Source organism: Trichophyton rubrum, assembly GCF_000151425.1.
Source record: "Trichophyton rubrum CBS 118892 genomic scaffold supercont2.6, whole genome shotgun sequence".
Taxonomy (NCBI): Eukaryota; Fungi; Ascomycota; class Eurotiomycetes; order Onygenales; family Arthrodermataceae; genus Trichophyton; species Trichophyton rubrum.
In genome coordinates, this window is record NW_003456423.1 from 412,823 (window position 1) to 434,437 (window position 21,615).

At 48.8% G+C, this 21,615-nt stretch overlaps 8 protein-coding genes across 10 annotated transcripts in view; all 8 read right to left on the reverse strand.

The window, feature by feature from the left end:
* Positions 1-325: 325 nt before the first annotated feature.
* TERG_05565 (uncharacterized protein) lies at positions 326-3,953 on the reverse strand (the record flags this gene model as incomplete). Its single annotated transcript, XM_003233644.2, has 1 exon — positions 326-3,953. The coding sequence occupies exon 1, from the start codon at positions 3,566-3,568 to the stop codon at positions 326-328; it is 3,243 nt and encodes a 1,080-aa protein (XP_003233692.1). The 5' UTR covers positions 3,569-3,953.
* A 204-nt stretch (positions 3,954-4,157) lies between these two features.
* On the reverse strand, positions 4,158-6,358 carry TERG_05566 (uncharacterized protein; the record flags this gene model as incomplete). The annotated part of the gene is made up of 3 exons (XM_003233645.1): positions 4,158-4,214; positions 4,290-6,194; positions 6,269-6,358. 3 exons carry the CDS (start codon positions 6,356-6,358, stop codon positions 4,158-4,160), a joined length of 2,052 nt encoding a protein of 683 aa, XP_003233693.1.
* Positions 6,359-7,146: 788 nt separating this feature from the next.
* On the reverse strand, positions 7,147-8,096 carry TERG_05567 (GTP-binding protein ypt5; the record flags this gene model as incomplete). Its single annotated transcript, XM_003233646.1, has 5 exons — positions 7,147-7,491; positions 7,554-7,745; positions 7,831-7,857; positions 7,932-7,951; positions 8,030-8,096. 5 exons carry the CDS (start codon positions 8,094-8,096, stop codon positions 7,147-7,149), a joined length of 651 nt encoding a protein of 216 aa, XP_003233694.1.
* A 449-nt stretch (positions 8,097-8,545) lies between these two features.
* TERG_12306 (uncharacterized protein) lies at positions 8,546-8,995 on the reverse strand (the record flags this gene model as incomplete). The annotated part of the gene is made up of 1 exon (XM_003233647.2): positions 8,546-8,995. The coding sequence occupies one exon, from the start codon at positions 8,993-8,995 to the stop codon at positions 8,546-8,548; it is 450 nt and encodes a 149-aa protein (XP_003233695.2).
* A 1,233-nt stretch (positions 8,996-10,228) lies between these two features.
* TERG_12307 (uncharacterized protein) lies at positions 10,229-10,411 on the reverse strand (the record flags this gene model as incomplete). The annotated part of the gene is made up of 1 exon (XM_047751283.1): positions 10,229-10,411. One exon carries the CDS (start codon positions 10,409-10,411, stop codon positions 10,229-10,231), a length of 183 nt encoding a protein of 60 aa, XP_047606635.1.
* Positions 10,412-10,851: 440 nt separating this feature from the next.
* On the reverse strand, positions 10,852-12,106 carry TERG_05569 (uncharacterized protein). 3 transcript variants are annotated; one of them, XM_047749998.1, is made up of 3 exons: positions 12,038-12,106; positions 11,439-11,955; positions 10,852-11,365 (listed from the first exon to the last, which is right to left on the reverse strand). In XM_047749998.1, the coding sequence occupies exons 2-3, from the start codon at positions 11,883-11,885 to the stop codon at positions 10,988-10,990; spliced, it is 825 nt and encodes a 274-aa protein (XP_047606636.1). In that variant the 5' UTR covers positions 11,886-11,955; positions 12,038-12,106; the 3' UTR covers positions 10,852-10,987. The 3 variants fall into 3 exon arrangements, with proteins under 3 accessions (XP_047606636.1, XP_047606637.1, XP_003233696.1); XM_047749999.1 differs by having other exon boundaries at positions 11,439-11,960; positions 12,038-12,063; XM_003233648.2 differs by having other exon boundaries at positions 11,439-12,106.
* Positions 12,107-13,473: 1,367 nt separating this feature from the next.
* Positions 13,474-17,586, reverse strand: TERG_05570 (uncharacterized protein; the record flags this gene model as incomplete). The annotated part of the gene is made up of 4 exons (XM_047748455.1): positions 16,315-17,586; positions 15,442-16,200; positions 14,737-15,035; positions 13,474-14,670 (listed from the first exon to the last, which is right to left on the reverse strand). Exons 1-4 carry the CDS (start codon positions 16,460-16,462, stop codon positions 13,474-13,476), a joined length of 2,403 nt encoding a protein of 800 aa, XP_047604437.1. The 5' UTR covers positions 16,463-17,586.
* Positions 17,587-18,968: 1,382 nt separating this feature from the next.
* Positions 18,969-21,615, reverse strand: part of TERG_08867 (chitin synthase CHS3) — a 5,049-nt gene continuing 2,402 nt past the window's right edge. Inside the window, exons 2-3 of the mRNA XM_003233651.2 lie at positions 19,834-21,610; positions 18,969-19,730 (exon numbers count right to left, since the gene is read on the reverse strand). Coding sequence (XP_003233699.1) covers positions 19,624-19,730; positions 19,834-21,610 — 1,884 coding nt within the window. The 3' untranslated portion in view covers positions 18,969-19,623. The remainder of the gene's footprint in view (positions 19,731-19,833; positions 21,611-21,615) is intronic.

Below are 21,615 nucleotides of genomic sequence, written 5' to 3' on the forward strand. Positions count from 1 at the left end.
TCACTGGGTATTAAAGTATCATACACGCAAGTAAGATCTCTAGGAATACAATTTGAAGGGTATTTTAGTGAATTAAAGTAGTATTCTATACCCATAAACGCCACTCAGGTCAAAACATTCTAATAAAACAGGACAAAAGTGACTCGACAGGAGGAAGAGCTACAACAAATTATCAAATATGGTATCACTGCATATTAAAACAGGCTAATTCAATAAGTCGAGACCAAGAAAAGACGTGCTAGTGTATAGGGTAAAGGGCAATATTCATGGCGAGGGTAAGCAAATTCAAATGCTACCCTTTTAGAATAGCTGGGGTGAAGCTAGATCATAGCCAGAGAACCCAGCGAACACCCCTGAATGCTCCAAATGCAAGTAGCCGGATTAGTTTCCAGATCATGACGCTGATCCAAACAACCCAGAAAACTCCCATAAGCATCCATTCAAAGATTGCGGATAATAGCGTGATGATGGAGCGTATTCGGCGATTTCGCTTTCTCAGGCCCTTATTCAATATATTCTCAAGCCTTTTGACAGGCAATGTACATTTTGTCCCAAGTTCACCTGCCAGGGTTTCCGCCCGGGTCGTTAACGGTATTATGCGAAGCGTGAGCGTACTACTAATCTGTATCTCGAGGTTTCGGATTCTGGATTGCATGGGTGGAGCCTTAACTTTGGTAAAATCTTTGATGGTCTTATTGTAGGCAATCACACGCTCGTCAAATTCTGTGACTGTTCGTCTGGCGCGAAGCGCAGCTGCTCCTGAGCTTAGAATATATGGACCGATATTGTTGAATTTAACCGGGTCGTTCAACCACGAGTCAGCGAAAGGTGCAGAAGAGCTCTCGGCATAACGACATATTTCCAAGGCTTTGATGCCTGACGATAGGAGACGAGCGCGAGCGAAAGAAATGTCTCGTTTGCTAACACGGCCAGAGCAAGGGATATATCGAGGTGTCCAGTTCTTCGTAATCTCGTCAAGACTCATTGACGTGGATATATCCTGGCTAGTCAAACCCATATTGGAATCAGGGTCTCGAGTTTCTGTAGTCATCTTATCCTCAGCGACATCATCCTTATCATTTAAAGGCCTGGTTTGTGGACTGGAGGTGGAATCCGGAAGCTGTCCTTGATGTACTTTGGAATTATCAGAGTCCACCTTTTGTGCTGGGCTGCAGAATGAATCGTCCTCTGTGGGTATCTTGGTATCGGCATCAACATATTCTGATAAACTCGACGCAGACGATCGCCTTGAGTGGCTGAAATTGTCTTTCTTCCGTATTAAGTCTCCCACCCTTGACACTTCACTCCCAACTAACTCAGCGATCCGGGTTCCCTTAAGGAGCCTTTTCCAGTCTTGTTGACCGCTACTGCGAGTATTCTTAGCAGGAGAACTATCTGCTCTTCGGAAAATTGGAGTCTTCTGGCCCTCTGGTCCCGAAGGAGAGCCTGGGGGAGAGAGGTTAGAGGTCGTACGGCGATGAGATAGAGTGCCAAGGTCGCCCTGGGATTCCGTGAAATCCAGAATCTGCCCTTGTTTTTGCCGGCTGGGCTTCCTCGAATGCCCCAAATGAAAGGGATTGCGTCGACTGGGTGACGTGGAGCGGCCACGCAGAGGAGAAAGGCTTATTGACATATTTGGGAAAAACCCTCTCGGGCCAGGAGTCTGGAAAGGGCTGTTGTTACCCTGATTCGGAATGTCTCGAGATCCATTTATCCCACCATCACTTGCTAGGGAGGAATTAGAAGCAGAATATTCGTGGCGGGGCGACATGTGAGGGTTAGATTCAAAGTCTGGATTAGGGAGAAGAGTGTTTTCTGGTGTATTGGGAATCCTCAAATGATTTTTATGGATATTTTCAGTGTCTAGGGAACCTTGGTTTGGTGTGACTGGTCTGCCGGTATCTAAGACGGCAGCGTTTCTTCCCAAATTCTTTCCATTATCGCCGGATTCTCTGGTTTTTGCTTTGGATATTCGTCTCCAACTTCCACTGTTGTTGCTACCATAGGAATGGCGCGATGATTCAGAAGAGGTACGAGGTCGTTTCTTAACGGGGGATTTGCTTTGTTTTCTTGATCTGCTATGGTTCGGTGTCAAGTTAATGGAATGGGCCAGTCGGTGCCGTAAGCGTCCTCTTTCAGCGTTTTGCTGGCTCCGGCCACCAGCTGGTGTAGGTGTACTGAGATATTGGATATCATCTAGCTCCGAGCCAGCATCAACTTGTGCATTTGATTGTTCCATAGAGCCAAGGGATTCTACTTGACTCGCGCTGGGCTCGGTATGATGTCTGGTCACGACGCCATGAGGAAATAGCTTCTTCCCATGTCGATCTTCGACCTTGGCTTTGTTACCATTTTGTTCATACCAAACAATATCTGCCAGAAGATCTAATGGCGTTGTAGCCCAATCCATTCGAGGACGACGCCGTAAAACCTCGCCAGATTTGGTATGTGTCAATTTTCGATCAGATTTATCATCTGGATCGATCCTGGAAGCACTAGGCTTGAATTCTGGGAGATCAATGTATTCATCGGGTTCCATCAGATGTAAGTCGGGGATATTAACAATGGAATCGACCCATTCTGAGACCTTCTCAACATCTCCCCACCCTGCCGCCTCGGAATCAATAGCTTGTCTTTCCCTGTACCTGATTTTTCTGTTGCGTAAATATTGCAAGGGGTTGTACTGTCTGCCTCCTGGGGTATCCTCTTGGTACCCTCGGTTTGTTTGGTGTCTGCCTAATGCATCTCCAGGGGATGGCAGAGGCGGTAGATGTGGAAGTAGGCGCAAATAATTCTCAAACAACTCAAAATGTTGTTTAGCCTTCTCGGCCCTAGCAAGAGTTGCATGGGAGAGCTGAACCTCGCCATAATGCGTGGCTCCATATCTGAGATCTACTGTGCCCAGAGAAGTTGACGGTCTTCGCGCTGGCGTTTCAATTTCAGAGATCCTCGGCGACTGTATAGCCTGAGGTCTGGAATGGGCCATAGGGGATGACAGTCTCGTACGCTGAGTTCCGCTCGAAACGGTACGGGCCGAAGAAACTCTGTTCCGCGAGTCACTAAGGCTTAGCGCAAGATTGACAATTTGGGCAGGATCTGTATCCAGTCCAACCGACGGAGACTGTCGATGATGTACGCGTGATTGACTGTCTGGGGTATATGGTGCATCTCTTTGGTCATTCTCTTCGTGTGACACAACATTCGAGAGCGGTGAGCTACCAATGGATGGCTTAGGCGTATGAAGCTGACGAGGTTGCTGAGAACTTCGTTTGGGGATGACCAGCTCGCTATCATCACTTTGATGACGAATGAAGTCTTTACCCCGTCGACTGACACCTCCCCGTGGAGAATTTGAATTAGGCGGCCCAGTGGGAGACTCTAGTCGAAATGTACTGCTTCCTTGTTTTCTATGCCTTCTTTGAAGAAGATAATCTGAACTTGGGGAGGGGGTTTGGTCAAGGCTTCCGCCCCTATTGGAATTAGGAGTGGCTTGTCCATAGCCCTCAGATGCACGCCTGTCCGAGTACTCACTCCGGCCTCGATCCGACTCTTGAGAAGGACGAGCCATCGAGGCTATGAATTGATGATAGCTCCAGAAAGCTGGGCTGAGGGAATGTTATCAAAATCAAAGCTGTTGCTATGCATGTGATTAGGCCCTGGCTGAGACATGGGACTAGGTCATACAAGAAAAGAAAGCAAGAACGACAAAGTCCGCCCAAAGAGAAAAGACGACCAGTTCAGAGCGGTTCCAGCCTGGTTGAAATACAGTCGATAACCATGGCCGTCTCCTTTTCATCCGAATCTTCCAAGCGGCTGCTGGCTGGTGTTGATGTTTGATGTTTGTTAGTTCGATGAAGATCCGCGCGGTTACTCCTTTTTTGCCTCTTTAGGGAGTGTTGAGCTGTGCAAACAAGGCAAACAGTGCCACGTGATGCTTGCGCGGCCCAGCCAAGACTCGTCGATATAAAATAAAAGTTGGCAAAGGGAGATTAAGAAAAAAAAGGAGAGGAGGGTGGGGGAGGACGGATAGTCCAGAAGTTACGTTTTGCAATTCTAGTAGATACAATGAGATCTGTTTTACAGCAGGAAACTAAAGCTCTAAATGATGGACAGGGCTTTTGAATGCAAAGACGGTTAAGGAAAAAATGGCAGAGGAGCTAGTGTCCCAAGCTCTCGACCTGGAGGCACTTAAGACGGGCTTCGGTTTCAATGACCTAAGGCAGCTAGAGTTAGCATTCATTGTAGTATATAAGTAGAGAAAGTGCTAGTAATAGGGAAAGAAAACGTACCTCCAGGGCTTGTCTAACTTCCAGAACTCTTCTTACATCCGCCAGCCAATCCTTACTTAGCAGTTTCGACCATCCGCGAAGGGCATTCATCTCACGAGCCGCGTCGTCGAGGTTTCCTTGTTCAAGGAGCTTCTCTGTGCGGGTGAGTATGCTCTCAACGTCATCTCCGCTGGAGGACGCTTCTTTCTTGAACATGACCTTGCTCATCAGGTAGCTAGTAGCGTGACTGGCTACTCCCGCATCCTCAGGGAGGAGACTTGCCTTGCGGACTTCGTTGGCAACTCGTCTGAATCGATCAATTATCTGGGCAGTAGATGGAATTCCACGCTGATAGGCAGTGGGGTTTATCGAGGAAATAGCGGCATTGACAATTGGATCTTGGCCAGCAAGGCTCTTAACCGCAAGAAGTTCGTTGATGAATGGCCTAGGCATGCTCTCACTCTCAAGGGCACTGTGGACAGCATCAACAGCGACTTGAAGCTGCTGGGTAGTCAGGTTGGCACCAATAACGTCGTTCCATCCTGCAGTTAGCTTTTCAAGTTCGGCAACCTGAGCCGATAGCTCAGAGAGCTTGCTAAAGCGGCCTTGACGCTCTTTTTCAACCAGCGTGTCAACGTCACTAAGGAACTTGCGGTTCAACTCGATGGCCTGTTCAACTAGCTCATTTCGAAGTCGCTGCTCAGCAACTGCGTTGGCTCGCTCAATCTCGGTCTTAATCTTTTCCTGGTAAGAGTTCGCGAGCTTCTCGCGTTCTGTCTCAAATTCTTCACGGTATTCAGCGGCCTCTTCTGAGCGAACCTCATCGATTCGTCGAACAAGTTCAGTAGCAGAGCGCTCAAACTCCTTGTGAGCATTCTGGATTTCCTCCTGAGCTGCAGCATGTGCCTCCTTCTTGATACTGGAAATTTGCTCTCCGAGCTTCAGGAAGTCATCCTTTGCCTTTGCAATAGGAGCAGCAAGCTTAGAAGCAGACTCATCCGCGTTTATAACAGCAATAAGTCCATTGACAATCTTGGTCAATTCCTGGATGATCGGGTCATCTTGTAGGGCTGCCAATGGCTCAATGCTTGCGACAGTAGCAACTGCTGGCTTCCTTGGCTCATCAAGTGAAACGGTCGATTTCTTAGTTTCTGTAACAGGGATTCTTTCCTTGCTTTCTTCCTTCTTCGAAACGGTCTTTTCAGAGTCGTTCTTGTCCTCGGTAATGGGTTTATTTGTCGTAGACTTTGCATCTCCACTGGCACGAGGAACTTCAGCATCCACGGCACTCATATGTTTTCCCTTGTGAGTTACATCACTGGTACCGTCATTCTCAGCGACCTTCCATGAAACACCGCTCTTGCTGGGTATAGTCACTTTTACGCCTTCGTCGCGGGGAGCTGCGGGACGAGTGTTGATATGCCGGGTAGCATTGGGGAAACGACGGCGGAAATCAAGTTCCTCGAAGTACAATACAGCCTCCTCGCCGTAGGGAACATACTCGGTAAAGAAGTCATGGAAGTTATCGGATCTGAGAGAAAACCACACTCCCCCGGCATAGGCAACTCCAGCCGTGAGAACAAGGTACAGCAGTGACCTGCCGAATCTTCCCTTGGCCTTAGGAGCAGGAGGTGGAGGTGGAGGTGGAGGTGGAGGAGCGCCGGTCTGAGCCTTCGGGGGCTCAGGCGGGTTTACCGAGGAGACAGGAGAAGTCTGGCCAGCAGGTGAAGAAGAGGCTGGTTTCGAAATACCTTCGGGCGATATAGCTGAGGCAGAAGATGGGGATGGCGGTGATCGAATACTTTGCTCATTCCCACAGGTTGCGCTGGTAGTAAATGTGGCACATGAGGTTTTTCGGGCTGGCAGTACACTGGCAATTGACCTCCCAGAAGGCCAGACGGCGCTTTTACCTTTAATGTAGCTCCTCTAAATAATAAAATTAGACACCATTAGCTGGTAAACCATCTAATACACTCGCCATCGGAAGGTGTTGTACGGACCTTGGTTATGAGGTTTCGTCCGGATGTGGTGAGCCTGTGCCGGGCCAACGAGCCCAGTCCTCGGGACGGCGCAATTGAGTTGCGCAGCATGCTGGGCGTTATATGCCGCTGGATTGTCGACAGAAGCTGGATGGCTGTCGGCTCATGGGCTGAGAGACGGAGAGTGTGCTGTGTCGTGAGACGGCGAGGTCGAATGTTTTGGTGCAAGCAAAAAGTAGTTTCGCCGGGTAAGGTTTTAGCGCCGCTTTAAGCTACTACGTCGCTGTTTTACGGACAGGCAAGGCGCTTTTGCAAGGAGGGAGGCAACTTTTGATAGATGGATTCATTTGGTTTTACTTGGGGTAGCAGACGATGGCCTAGCTGATTACACTTGCTCGTTTCCGAGGTCACGGAGTAACAGAATGAAAGGGGACAGGAAGAGTAAAGATGATAGCAGGAAGGCGTAACAAATTACAATGTGAATAGCAGAGAAGCCAATATTAACACCAGGGCAGAGCATGTCAGTGGAAAAGGTAACAGATATTAAACCGTAGATAGCAGGAAACACGCGCCGCAAGTTGATATCTAATAAAGTAAAAGAGAGAGACGGAGGGATAGAGAGGAAAACCCATCAAGAGCATTGTATAAGGTAGGTGGACGAACGAATACTGAGAAACTGTTCCAAGATGCTGTCGGTTCGATGTCTCAAGGGCCTGGAGGCGGGGGGGGTATGTGAAAGGGCTCCAATGAAACCATATTAGATGGTACCGCTGATGTGCCTGGGAGGTACGCCAGGTTTCTCTCGTCACTCGTTTCCACTTCTTCGTTACCCATGTACATTCCAAAAGCAGCCATCATGAAAAAAGAAGGAGATAAAGGGTAGAGATCATCTAATACACTCAGCAGCTGCAAGCCCCTCCTTGTGTGTTCGCCGATTCTGGGCGTAAGTCAACGCCCGGTCTTGGGTTTGCTCGCAGATTCCGTGGGCCGGCCTGGTCAAGCGGTAGTTTCTTCGCAATAGCAGTGAATAGCTCCCGTACATTTGTCGATGTCTTGGCAGATGTTTCAAAGAAGAGCAAACCAGCCTCTTTGGCATAAGCAGCTGCATCTGCGGTTTCAATGGCGCGCTTGTCAGGGCTTTCGTTGACGAGATCGAGTTTGTTTCCAGCAAGCGCTATGATGATATTCTCGTTCGCTTGTCTTTGCAACTCCTTTACCCACGACTTGGCCTTGTCAAGAGACGCCTATGCATTGTGTCAGTGCTGCTAATCTCCAAGTAATAGCATGAAAAAAGGACGATTCTTACAGCCTGGGTTATATCATAAACGACGACAGCACAGTTGGCATTTCGGTAGTACATGGGCGCGAGCGACTTATATCTTTCCTGGCCAGCGGTATCCCATATTTCGAACTTTACTGTCGTAGTCTCGTCGAGTGATATGGTCTGTGTAAGAAATGCAGCGCCGATGGTAGACTCTCGATAGTCATCAAATTGATCCTAACGCAGAGTGGACCAGGCGTCAGTACACCGCCAACAAGGCAGAAATATTAATTATTATATACAAAGATTTTTTTTTACTCACTTTGACGAATCGCAAAACCAGGGAGCTCTATACCAGAGATCCATCAGTAATCTTATCAGAGAAGACTGCATAATTATGGGTCAAGGGGCTAAGAAGTTCACCTTTCCGACAGCCGACTCTCCTATATACACCATACAGTTTAGCATGAACTTCCACTTTTGAACCGAACATTCTGTTATATTGAAGTGGGATACCTTACCAAGAAGGACAAGCTTGAACTGGGCGAACCTAGCACTAGTCCGGCCTCCTGGAGCTCTTGCAGCCATGGTTGTTGTGTTCTTAAAGAGCTGGACACCTTGGGCGTAGAGGGGGCTGATCTGAGGTCCGGGCGAGTCCTAGATACCTAGGCAAGACAACAAGCAGACGGTGCGAGAGGGCAAGGGGCTGCTAGGCCGGAGGACAGTCTGTATATGTGCGGGCGGAGGGCGTCTTTGGCGGTGCTCCTCAGCAGGCAGATGACAGTCGAGACGATGACGCTGATGCTGGCTGATGCTTGCTTGATGCTTTGCTCTGCTTGTCGTTTCTTTGGCTCCTCTGGACGCCGTCGTCAGATGACGAGGGCTGCTTACGTTATGGTATGTCACGTGGATGATGACATCAGTCACACTGACATCGCAGAAGAAACAACTACGGCGTAGAATAACAATGCAGAATACGTTCATTCGATACTGACAACATAATAAAGTATTTATATACGCAGGCTGTTCTAGCCTGTTTACCCGGTCAAGGGCTCTTCTCTCTCTGCGAGCCTTGCCTTTTCCCTGGCCAAAAAGAGCTCCTGTTCCCGCCGGCTCTTCGGTACATCCACGAAGAAGAACAGGAACACAAAGCTTGCCAGACTAAGAGCAAACAGAAAGTAGAACGGAGTCGAATTGTTCCCTGATGGCGAAGCATCTATGATGGCACTGGACACCAGCGGGCCGATGAAAGAAGAGGTCTTACCAATGATGCTGAACAGGCTGAAGAAGAGGAACTCCCTTCCCCGAGGAGTCACTTCCGATATCATGATCTGGCTGTAGCTGTACCAGGGACACACAAAGAGGCCATAGAATGCCTGGTAGGCCCAGACTTCCCAGGTGTTGTGGAACCCAAAGCGAGAGGTCCAGATGCCGATCATACCCCAGCCGTCAAGGAGAATGATGGCGATTGCGATAACGTTAAACATAGTCTTGGGCTGTAGGCTGAAGCGCTGCTGTATAGCCCAGAAGGCATAGATGCCGATGGCCTGTGGAATTATCCAAGAAGGTTAGATGGGGACATTACTGAGTAACATAGGCTAGCTTACCTGAGAAACGATACCGACTATAAGAAGGTATGTTAACTGGAGCGTGTTATATGCAACAATACTATTTTGGAGCGTTGCAATCACCGTAACAGTGGTGTTTAGAGAGTCTCCGAGTAAGAAGTACCCTTAGCTGGACGGTTAGCATGCTTACCTAGCTAAGGCAAACCAGGTAATGCAATGACTCACCGATAAGGTAGAACAAGCTCTGCCTTAGAGACCATATCTCAGTCGCCGCACGATACAGCTGGCCCAAACCAGCCAGAACGATGTTCTTTCCGTTCAGATCTTGCCCAGGCCGTCTCTTCTCCAGGATGAACCAGGGTATCGACAAGAGCAGCCAAACAGCCGTTGCAAACGCAATAAGAACACTCAACCCTTTGTTATTATTGGCCTCGCTGGCATTGACGTCCAATGCAAACATAATGCCCACAATGATGGCCAGTATAAACACCTCACCAACAGATTGGACATAAAAGGCTACATTTGACAACTGACTTCGCTTCATCGAGTCGACGGCATCAAAATCATCCTTTGTGATGAGGCCAGCACGATATTCATCTGCCTTTTGTCGAATTTCGACTGTATTTCTCGCAAGGCCGGGAAAGGCCGCTGTCCAAAAGGTCAGACAAGTCTGGTAGGCTATAAGACCTACTATGTAAAGGCCAGATGCGACGTGCCATTTTTCAGGAGTGTGGACGTCTATCCATCCGAAGCCAACCGCGTATGCGATGATAGACAGTACAATGAGTATATTTGGTCTCCAGGTGCCAAAATCAGCAAAGCTACCGATGCAGAGAAAGACAAGCACCTGGATAGCAAAGGATATTCCATTGCTCAACAGGACGATGCTGTTGATTGTTCGTCTGGAGCCTGCAAACACCAGTGTTCCCCCGGGACCTGCGGCTTGAGAAAGCAGGTTTTGAAATGCAGTGGGAGCAAAGTCTAGATATTTATGAACCAGGTTTCAGATAAGAATGAATGTCCCTGTAATTGATTTTGATGCAGAAACCCACTGAAGAGCGTCAGTCCGTTATTCCCCACGTAATAACTGCAGAATGCGTCAGTACATCAAGGTAGAAGACGGGGGTAGCCATAGAGCCCTTCGTCTTCTTTTCATGGTATAGGAGAGGCAACACACGCATAATATGCCCAGATCTCCCATTTAGACGTCTGGAATTTCTCATCCAGCGTCTCGGTGGTAGGTCCGTCTGGTATCTCGGCGTCTCTTGAATCATCGCTGACTTTGGTTGCCGCATCCTCAACCGTCAGATCCAGCTCAGCACGTTCGACAGCCATCGTATCTGTTTATGTCCGAGGCTGAAGCGCCTGAATGTGCCGAGAAGGATTGATGCAGGCCTTTCCATCCTTTAAAAAGGTCCTGTCCGCCCGGTGATCAGCCGCGTACTGGGCTGTTCCTTGTTAGTGCCACAGTTAGGGCTGGGGAGAGTAACATCGGGCGAGTTGCTTGAATTTGATAAGTACCCATCCTCGGTATCGGCGGACAATATGTATCTTTTTATACAATATTGAAAAATGAGGAAAGGCAAGGAGAGCAAACAACCTTGTTAGAGCTATGATTAGTTATATTCTATCATGGGTACTGGAAATCTTGTCCTTTGTTAAGGATAAGTGATTACCGTGGATCTAATATGCGCACTTAAAAGTTCAAGACAACTATATGCCGGCACTATTTAGATCTCAACTATCAGTAACCTGTTTAAACGGACTGTCCAAATATAAGCAAAGTGTCACATAGACATCATGATTCATTGGCGAAGATCAAGAATAGCTATATACTATATCAGAACGAACGACATAGCCCCGAAACAGCCACATCATCTAGAATAGGCGCAATTGAGCCCCTTATCTACTCTACTTCAGGAATTTCGAAGCCATGTTCAATAAGTCAGAAGCTCCGCCGCCCTGCTGCTGGTTCTGCTGTTGCTGCTGCTGTTGCTGCTGCTGGCCACCACCGCCTCCCAAAGCACCGGCAATAGCAGCTAATCCGCTTGGCTGTTGCTGCTGCTGCTGCTGCTGGCCTCCACCGGTCAAAGCACCGGCAAGGGCAGCCAGTCCACCCTGCTGCTGTTGACCACCTTTACCTCCTCCCAAAGCACTAGAGATAAGAGCGAGGCCACCGAGGCCGCCTAGTCCGCCCGCTCCAGTGCTTCCACCACCCATCTGGCCCTTGATGTACATCTTAAGGGCATACTCAGCAGCCATGTTGACAGCAGTCTGCTTATCAGTGTTCTAGATTTGTCGTCAGTAACCAGGTAACTGCCCGCGATCTCATCAAGCAGTTGGCGGCAGATTAAGAACTCACCACACGGCCCTGCTGGTTCTTCTGCTCCCACATCTGGCCAGCTTGAGCCATTGCCATACCAACAAGTTTGTTTTGGTCACCACCGCCCTGGCTCTGGTTCTGGTTTCCGCTGCTGTTCATGAACATCTTAAGAGCCTGCATGGCCGCTCCGGAACCCAAAGACTCAGCACCGTGCTTCTCATCTCGATCGTCCTTGTCTCCGTAAAGCATCTGGTGGGATTGCACCACCTTCTGCTCGTCGATGTCCTCGCGGCCCACCTTGTCCTTCTTATCATTCAGGAAGCTCATGGCCTTGCTGAAGAGGGAGTCATCGTCGTCTTCCTTGTCTTCACGTCCATGCTTCTCGTATCTGGCCTGTCTGATGGCCCGATGCTGGTCCAACTGGAGATCGCTCCCGTTGTAGTAGCCTGCGGCTTCACCGCGTTGCTGCTGGTCGTTGTAGGACATGGTAGCTAGGTGTGTTCGTGAGGGTAAATAAAGGGGTTCGATCTGTGAAACGCGAAGGGGCTAGAGAGGGCTTTGCTGGTCAGCTAGTTAGTCAGTCAACTAACGAATTGGCCAGTTGACGAGTCGAATTGATAGGCAGGATGGGGACTGACTGGATGGCTTGCTGGCTGCTGCTCTGTCTCCCCCTGGGGCCCTCTTATATAGATAGCTGTTTTGCTTGCGGGTGGCGAGACGGGCTGCTGGAGGGGCAACCCAAACCGCCCGCCTGCTAAGCCCCCTTTCTCCTCCCCACCACCGCCACAGGTTGATACATTCACTAGTTCTATGACAACGAACAGTCACTGCGGGCAGCATGGACAGGGGCCTGCAGAAAGAGGAGGGGGGGAACGGGCGGAAAGCAGCCAATGCAGCCTCCATGGCCAAGTCGACATCGGGTGCAGCAAATCTGATGGATCGCATGGAAAAGAAACGGGCAGGCAGACAGACAGACAGACAGACAGCAGATGAGGCACGGAAGAACAACGTCGAAGAGAAGGAACACGTAGATTTGGTTGATTTGATAGGTGCCTATCTGAAGACTAGCTAAGGAGGTTCTTTGAATTAATTCTCCGTTTCTTTTTTTTTATCCCCCCTGTGTAGGTACGTTGAATGTGTAATTATTTTGCAAAGTTGCTCCTCCTAAATAAATAATATGCAGCGCCCAGAATACAAGTCTGTGTCCGTTTCCATTTCCGTTTCTCCGAGTCCGATGAATCGAACGATTGAAAAGCAAAAGTAATAAAATCATAAAGCGTGAAGCATTAGAAAAGAAAGAAGGGAAGGTCAGGGTAAGGGATGGAAAAGAATTGCAAAAGAAAAAGTATGTATACTGCTGTCTTGAGTATATCCCATGCATGATGCGCCTCTCCTCCCCCCCCCCGGATACCGGATAAAAAATGCACCCCTTTGGAAACGATAAAGAAAAGAAATGAACGAAAAGCAATGCGTTGAGGTGGATGCTGTGAAGCTCAAGGAGAGCTGCTGGAGCATGGAGATCGCTTGAAGTCGCCGTAAGAGAAGGAAATCTAAAAGCACAGTTGCAGAAAGTCGTTTTTGGCAAAGCAGCCGTTTTTTGGTTCTTTTTTTTTTTTTTTTTTCTTTCTTTTCTTTTCTTTCTTTTTTTTGTGGATGTCTTATTTTCTGGGAATCGGGAAGATGAAAGAGCTTGTTCTGATGGGAGGTAAGATAACAAAAGAAAAGAATAGGTGGGAGGTATCATGAATTCGTAGTGATGAGCCATTGTATGGGTCATTGCGAGTCGTTACTGGTCGTTGAAAGCGTGAAAAGGGATATCGTCGAGAAAAGACACGCCGCGCGCACAAAGGCAGGAAAACTTCGGTTTCGTAGGGTAACTCGAGTCCAAAGAACACCAACTTGGAATGCAAGAAGGACATTATCGATGGAAAAAAGCCATGGGGAAGGTTGGAATCAATCCGATCATAGACGGTTCTTTTTCAAATCATGCCAAAAGGCAAGGAGCCAAAGAGCATAGTAAGCCAAAGAAGCCAGGCCAAATTATGGCGGGATAAGAAAAGATTATTTCCAGGTTCTATCCCAAATAAATATTGAATCTTGAGAACTCGGCATCGCTCATGAGTCTCAAATATCGGATCCTACGCTCGCTAGCACTCAAGACACAGCGTGGATCATCGTCCAATTCGGCTTCAGGGAGCCATTCATTAGGTAGGTCTGGATAGTAGACATCACCACGGGCTTCGATCTTGGCGCGTCTAGTATGACCAATACCGAATTCCTGGCCCCATTGAATGCGGTCAAACTCCATGAGGCCTCCGAAGCGAGAATCCATGTTGGAGAGCCAAATACGGCCACCATCAGGGGTGAAGTCTGCTCCTCCAATTTCACCGAAGAACTCGTGGACTTGACGGGTCTGGTAGTTTTGAGCGTTGACGATAACGAAGCGGTCTGCAGGCTCGCACATGAGCAGAGTTCGCGGGCCACCGCCGACGGGGGAGAAACGGAGGGAACGATAGCCTGCAACGTCCGAATCAAGAGTTTGGAGAATTCTCCACATACGAGCATCCCAAATGTTGACAGTCTTGTCCTGGTTGCTGGTGGCTATGTGCAGCATATCGGGGGACCAGGCGCATGCAAATCCATAGTCACGGTGGCCGGCAAGAGGCTGAACGGGTTTTCCGGTCTCACTGTCAACAACCCAGGAATCAGCAGAATCGCCGACAATTACACGAAGGCGACCATCCGGAGAGGTATCTGTGCAGTTGATAGCACGGGCAAAGCGGTGGGTTGCAATGAACTTGTTTGTCTCGCAGTCGAGGATGCGGATGGAGTTATCGTTAGATGCAATGATGGCTTGTGGGGTGTGGCTGGTGCGATGTTGAACAATGTCAATGTGGTTGGTGATGCCATTGAGATGCTTCGTAATACGACCTTCAACCTTTTCGTAGCCGTGGATTTCGCCCTTATAAGCATATTCACCACTGAAACCGCCAACAACAGTAACACCATGTTTGGCCTTCATGGTAGATATTTTCAAAGGATCAGCCACAGGATTAGAAGAAACCGACTCGGTAAGCTCAAGGATAGTGTCTTGCACATCGTAGAACGGAGTGACGGAGTAGACCTTGTTCCGATAGACATATTGCACAACATTAGATGCTCTCACAGACATAAGGTTGCGGAGCTGAAAATGAGCCATTGTGGCTTTGAACTTGGTGTACATGTTCTTGGCTTTGAAATAATTCTCAGTATCGCGCGGAGTGATAGCATACTAGAAGAGAACACCTCCAATTAGGCACCTGATAGATATATAAGAACTGAGAAAGAGTAAACATACGCCATGGGGCTGGAAGCGCAAATTATGGTAAGAAGTATACCACTGGTCCCGTAAGGAACGGGCAGCGGCTCGGTCCACGTTCAACTTCGAAGTCCACGGAATGTTTTGGATATCGAAGTTGCGTCCCTTGTGGTCATCCGGACGGGAGATCTTGGTTGGTCTCTGCCAGTTTTGCACGTTCATAGCCTCAGAAGCAATTGGAGGATATGGATGCTTAATACCAAGTCGATCGTGAGACATACGAGCGCGGAGGTACCATTGGCGGATGAATTGCTCAACGGTCAAGTTGCGTTCGAATGCTGGCGAGTGGCGCTTGTTAGTATACTCATCGGGAACAATGTGGTTTGGAGGCAAAATGCTCTGGGAATAGACTCTAAACGTATAGGGAACCATGGTGAAAGGAATACAGGTAGGAATGGTGAAAGATAATGATGGATTTGTGTAGATTCCGATGCAAGGATGAAGGATGATTGTCAGGCCCATGTTCAGGCTCTGACTGTTGATGATGTTGGTAGAAAGAGTGTTTTGCTCTGGGGAGGGGAGTGCGCCTTTTACAAACAAAGAAGTGAAAGTGAGATGCGTCGCCGTGCCATGCTCAGCTTCACACTGACTAGACAGCAGCCAAGTTGCAGGCAAATACTTAATCAAGTCGTATGGGTATTCATAGGGTGTTTGTAAAACAGGGGGGGGGAGAAAAATACATACTCTCAGTGTGCATAGACATGTCTGCCATGTCAGAGTCAACCCCGGACGGATCGAAATAGTGATCTCCAGGATCTGGTAAGGCAAATTGGAGAAGTTCAATGGGAGGGAACTCAGCCTGCTCAACTGGAGGGGTGATAGGACCGATGGCGGTATTATTAGGGTTGTTGCTGATATCATGGTTGGTGCTTAGTTGTTCCTGCTCGGCAGCTGGTAAGGAAGAGACATTGCCACAGATACTCTCGGAGTCGGGGCACGAGTCTTCATCTTCAGAGGGATAAAACCCCCCGGTAGCATCATTGCCATCTTTTTCGGAGCTGGTAGAGATGGAGCCTGGGCCCGTGCCCACTCTGTCGTGTGGAAGCCTATCAAGCTCGAAACCAGAAAGCTCGGAGATTTCGATCAAGCTACCATTACCATCTGGAGGTTCTATCCACTGGTCCTCTTGCCAACCATCGTCGGTCTCATCATTGGCCGATTCAGACACAAAAGGCGCCGGGTGGTCGAGGAGCTCCTCGACGTCCTCTTGCTCGTCCATATCGCGATCGTGGTAAAAGCTATGCCCGTTAGAGTAGAGGGTCAGATGAGATGGAATAGTGATTAATGGGTAAGGATCGGTTAAGTGAGCCAGGGAGCCGGTTACTTCTGGCACGTCCTCACTTATATGTTCCCCTTCTGGGAATGGCGAGGAAGTCAGAGGAGTAGACAAAAGTCCACTTGTTGGTTGCGCAAATGGCCCAAAGAGAGATAGAGGAGGAGAGTCTAAAGAGAAAGTTAGATAGAGTATATATATATATAAATAAATAGATATAAATATAGAGCAACTTAAAAAAGAAAGTAGTATAAAAAAAGAAAGCAAAAATAGATATCACCTACCTTCACGGGTCTCGGTGGTGTGTGGAAGCTCCTCATTCATAACTAGGTCCTCTTGTTTGGTGATATCATCTACTACTTCAGTAGCAGATAGGTGTGGAACACTCTGAGAGGAGGATGGCCCAGCTGCTGTCTCAGTCTGATCAACCATATCTTCACTAGATCGTTCACAAGTAGAAGCACATCACTAGATCTCAGTCACCAGCTAGTTTGAATATGGAACTCGTCTAGAAAAGAAAAAGACCCGAAGACTTTAAAATCTGGACAATAGTTCATATACAAGCAACAAGGCCCAAGGACCTTGGATAGGGATATGATGAGTCTTTTTAAAAAGTACTCGACTGGATCCAGAACTAAGAAAAGCGACGAATTATGCATCAGAAGAAAGGAACCGAAGACAAGAAGAGGAGCCAGCACATACCTTTAGAGAAGAAAAAAGCCAGCGTAGGGAGCTGTATTCTTTCGTTGCTGCTTCTTGTTCTTCCTTGAAGATTTGGCCACCACAAGATAGATGGCTTAGAATAGGAGCAAAAGGAATATGTTGATCAAGAAGGGAAGAGAAGAGAAAAAAAGAAAAGGGAGTTAGATGGAAGAAGAAAAGAAAAATGAAGGAAAAGTAGAAGCAAAAAAGATGTTGTTACACAGGCGATTAAGCCAGAAGATTGGATGGGCCAAGAAAACCGGGCCAAGTATGTGTGTTGCTCCAAAGGGGTGGGAAAGTAAGGTGAGGAATCGAGGAGTGCGGCAGGCTTATTCAGGCCATTCACTACCAGCGGCGTAGGAGGGAGTGAATAGCCGGGACAAGGAATGAATAGGAGTGGGGAATAGCAAGATGGGTGAGACAAGAGAGATATGCAAAGAGGCAGCCAATGCAGCAGTTTGTTATTATGTTAGCTTAGCGCGCGTAGCTTCCAACAGTCAAGAAGATATCCTGTCTGTCTCATAGAAAGACGGGAGACAGTCCAACGAGACCAGGTATCTTCTTCCCCGAGTGAAAAGGAAGAAGACGAGCCTGAGCAATTGACGAGTCCTCCGAGCAGATGTTTTGATATGGGCAGCTGAAAACAGAGCCGGGGGAAGAAGTGAGGTCGGGGAGAGCCAGCAGGAGCCAAAGACCGAGCCAGCGACTGCTCTCCTCCCACCAAACAAACAGCCTATCACCGCCGAGACGAGCCGAGTCCCGACGCCCCAGGTGAATTGCTGTCCAGTCTCTCACAGTCCCCGCGCCCGCCGTCGTCGAGCCGTCGAGAGTCGTTGTTGATGTTGTCGATGTCGATGTTGTTGTTTGTATGTCGTTCGACTTTCGACGTCCTCGAAGAAGCGTCGGTTTAGTTAAAATCGAACTTTCCGCTTTCCGCCCCGCGCAAGGAAAGAAACGCCGAGATCCGAGATCATGTGATGTCCCGTCCTGGCCTAACCGCTTTGGGACGAGAGTTTTCTCTTTGCCGGCTTTTTCGATATAAAAGTTTATTGCTTTAGCAGTTGGAAAGACTGCGTATACCAACACCCCCTGAGGCACCATGGCCGACAACTTATACACGCCGAGATGTCCCTGCGATGGGTGTTTGTTGCCCTTGCGACATGGATGGTGCATGCGCTAGCCCAGTCGAGGTGGCCATGGCCCGCACGGGAGGGAGTAAGGGGGACCCAGAAGGCTGCAGGGATGCCGCACCTTTTGACAGACACTGGACTTGCATGACGGGGCGCATGATGTGGGAGGGCAAAGAAGGCAAGGGTTGCACATCCTCGCTACCGCATGCCTGTCTTCCGTCCGTACATAGTTACTTTACGGCTAGGCACAGGTACGCAGCCTCTCTCTGTTCTCGCGGCACGGGAGCGGGAGAGCAGCGAATCATCCCGGGGGGAAGATTTTGAGATGGCGAAAAACAGCCAATTAGCCCTCTTGATCCACCTATCTCGCTAGTCACCGCACCAAGCCCAGTGGCCCCCCTTGTTCCCGCGCGCTGGACTACGGAGATGCCTTATGGAGTGCATACATAAGTATATAACTTAGGATGACTGCTCCATACGGAGGCCTCCGCGCATGGCTACCTGCTTAAGCTACAGGCGAGATAACAACATCTCAGATTCCGTTTGTTACACACGCTGGAACGCACAGCAAGGTCGGAAGCTGAAGTTATGCTTTCCATTACCCCTGCATGTGTACCCGTCTACATACCTCTTACGGATAACTCCGTCCATCCCCCTCCGCCAAAACGCCCATACAGTGACTCCATTATTAAGTATCATTATCAAAAAGATGATGAGTGGCTGTTATGGAATTCCAGGCTCTTTCCATTCATCCCCCTGCATTACACTGCAGCGATGCTCGATGCCCAACACGGCAGCCTGACATGAATTATTTTATTACATTCTTTTTTTTTTTTGGCTCGACTTAACTTGCTTAACATAACTCACAATCCGCCTATCCACGTAAGTATTGATGGGTGACTTGAGTAATAATATCTTGACTTTGAACCAGGCCAAGGCCAGCTATGTTGCCCACCGCTTGCATGCACGAACCAGGATGGTTTCATGCGTGATGTGCCAAACACGGAATCTGCAGGCTACGATCTTATACCCCCCCTGGCCGAGATGGTTGTCTGTCTCTTGAAAACGACTGTACTGAGTTTAAGCATGGTTGAGGGGGTCAGTGTCGGGCTGGCCTAGACGGGTAGGCAGGCGTTTACGGAATAGGGATATGTAAACTAGAGAGTTCTTACGTACAGAGTACCTTACAGCAGTTCGCTCTCAGTCGTTAAGCGAGAAAAAAATGAGTGAGGAAGTAAATAATATCTTGTATATCCGTATTTATATGGTTATATCTACATACAGAGAGACAAGCAAACGCAGAACAACGGTATAAGTGTGCTTGACCCCAAAGAAGTGTAAGCCGCCGTGAAAAGAGAAGAAAACGAGACAACTCGAGAAGCACCAATGACAAGCAGAGGAAAATCAGGGATATTACTAGTTAGTACAGCTGAGTGTGTGGTGGTATATCAAATATCATGGCCAAACCAAGGTTGACAAATATAAACGAAACATGGCATAGATGAATAAAAAAACTATGCGAGGGCTTTCATGGGTCATCGCAACGGAGAATAGAGGTAATAAGGGTATGGGGTAATAAATGGCCAGAAGGTAACAATCCGATGGATCCGGGTAAATTTAAGTGTTCAATCAATCAAGGGGAATGCGGCAAAAGCAAGCAGTTGAATTTAAGCACGTAAGCGGACAGACAGACAGGAATATAAATAAGAATAGAACATTATATAAAGAAATGACAAAAAACACATGTCCGATTAAGTGCATTCATTGGTAGTCGGAGTACCCACCATACACGGAATTATGAGCATAGTTGGAAAACGAGGAATTCGTGTGATGGTGACTGGCTGTGTTTGCATTTCGGAGCCGGCGTTCTAGCAGAGAAGAGTTAGCATCGTCCGAAGAAATTAATTTTCCAACCAACCGGCTAATCAAACGCTCCGGCCAGTTAAAATATAGGGAAGGAGGGATGTGTACCTTTTTCGAAATCTCTCCATCTCTTCATGGTGATCTTGCTGCTATCAAATTCTCCCTCGTACTCTATTCCGGCAGTTTTGGTCTTCTCGCCTGCCGTCTTTCGCGTGTCTCCCCAGCTGAAGTCGTCGAATTTCCAGTATGCGTATGTGGGCAGGACAAAGTTCCAGATTGGTAGGGAAAGGAGGTAGATGAACATCCAGAGAACGTATGATAGGCGATGGGCAGTGACTACGATTAGCACGGCTGGTAAACCGAGGATAAGAGCAAGGAGGACGAGAGGGATGATTTGAACGGGGCTTTTGACGATGGAGATGATTACGACGTAGAAGGTGAATGCGATGGCTGCGGGGAGGACGAGGGTTCCGACGAGTTCCATGAAGACGACGAATTGCATACTAAAGCAGAATGTGCCGCATAGGTCGCGGACGAGGACAAGTTCCATCAGGTTATGCACGGTGGAGTTGATCCATCGACGACGCTGGGAGAGCAGCACGGAGAATTTGTCTGGAACGGTGGTCTTGCATACTGCCTGGGGAACGAAGACTTGTTTGCGCTTGGGGAAAGTTCGGAGCATGAGAGTGGATAGGTATCGGTCCTCACCCAGGAGCAAAAGGTTCTTCTTGTGCAGCGTATCCACGACGTTTTCGGAGTAGTGTTCAACCACGTCCGGGTTGGCGAGGATGGGAACCCAGTAGTTCTGTCCGCCCTTGGGAGCCTTGATGCGGTACATGCAGAAACAGCCGGGAAGACAGGTGACACCTCCAAAGACAGACTCGAAGGATTTTGACAAATGATGAGAAATAAAGTATTCAAACACCTGGATCATGGTAACCCAGCTATCGGACTTGTTGGCGATCTTGGTCTCACCGCAGAGGCCCATGATGTCAGGGTCGCGAACCATGGCAGAAAGCATGTGGGTGAGACTGTCTGGGAAGACCTTGGTGTCTGCGTCAACCATGAGAACAACTTCATAAAAGTCTGGAGAAATGCCGGTAATCTTCCACAGGCCGTTGAACATCTCGAATTCGAGCTCTGTCATTCGCTCGTCGAACATGACCTTTTGGAGGAAGGACATGAGGATGATCTGACTGTCTCGTTTACCTCTGTTTCCGGGCTTGCTCTTGTTGGCTTCTTCGGGAGTTCCGCACTTGACAACGACCATCATGGGCACACGCTGCTGCTTCTCGGGGGGCACGATGGAACCGGGACCATAGGCGTAGAATCCAGCGTAAATCTTGGCCATGTTATGACGTTTTGAGCCAGAGGCAACAGCAACGTAGGAGAAGGGCTGGACATCGTCTGGATGCACGGCATGGTCGCCCATCATGCTGAGCACGGCATCAGGGGTGGAAATGCTCTCGCCTTTACCCTTGATGATACCGTCACAGATGACGAGGATGGTCTTGTGGCTGTTGGGGTAGTCGGTCAATGCAATTGAGTCCAAGGTAGTGCGGATTCCTTCGACGCCTTCAGAGTAAGCGGTAACCAGACACAAGGTATGGGCTAGTGGGTAGCCAAACGGCTGCCATTCCGGTGGAGGCTGTGGCACAACGGCCTCGTGGACGAACTCGGCAGGGCCCTGGCCCTCGATGTCACTGATGGTAGAGTGGCGGTGGTCATGCCCTGGAACCATGAGACTGGTACGACTGTCAATGAGGCTGTGTCGGGGGTCAGCGCTAAGGGTTCCCTGGCTTGGGTTGCCGAGCTTGTACATTGGCGCGGCGCTGAGGCGGTTGGAGTTATTCTGGCTGGACATGGTGGTGATGGTATTGCGCTGCTTGT

Bases quoted from the DNA above. Each gene is read 5' to 3' on its own strand.
- TERG_05569 (XM_047749998.1), bottom strand. From the start codon at position 11,885: ATGTCCTACAACGACCAGCAGCAACGCGGTGAAGCCGCAGGCTACTAC. The intron at 11,366-11,438 runs GTGAGTTCTTAA...CGACAAATCTAG, and splicing joins AGAACCAGCAGGGCCGTGTG to AACACTGATAAGCAGACTGC.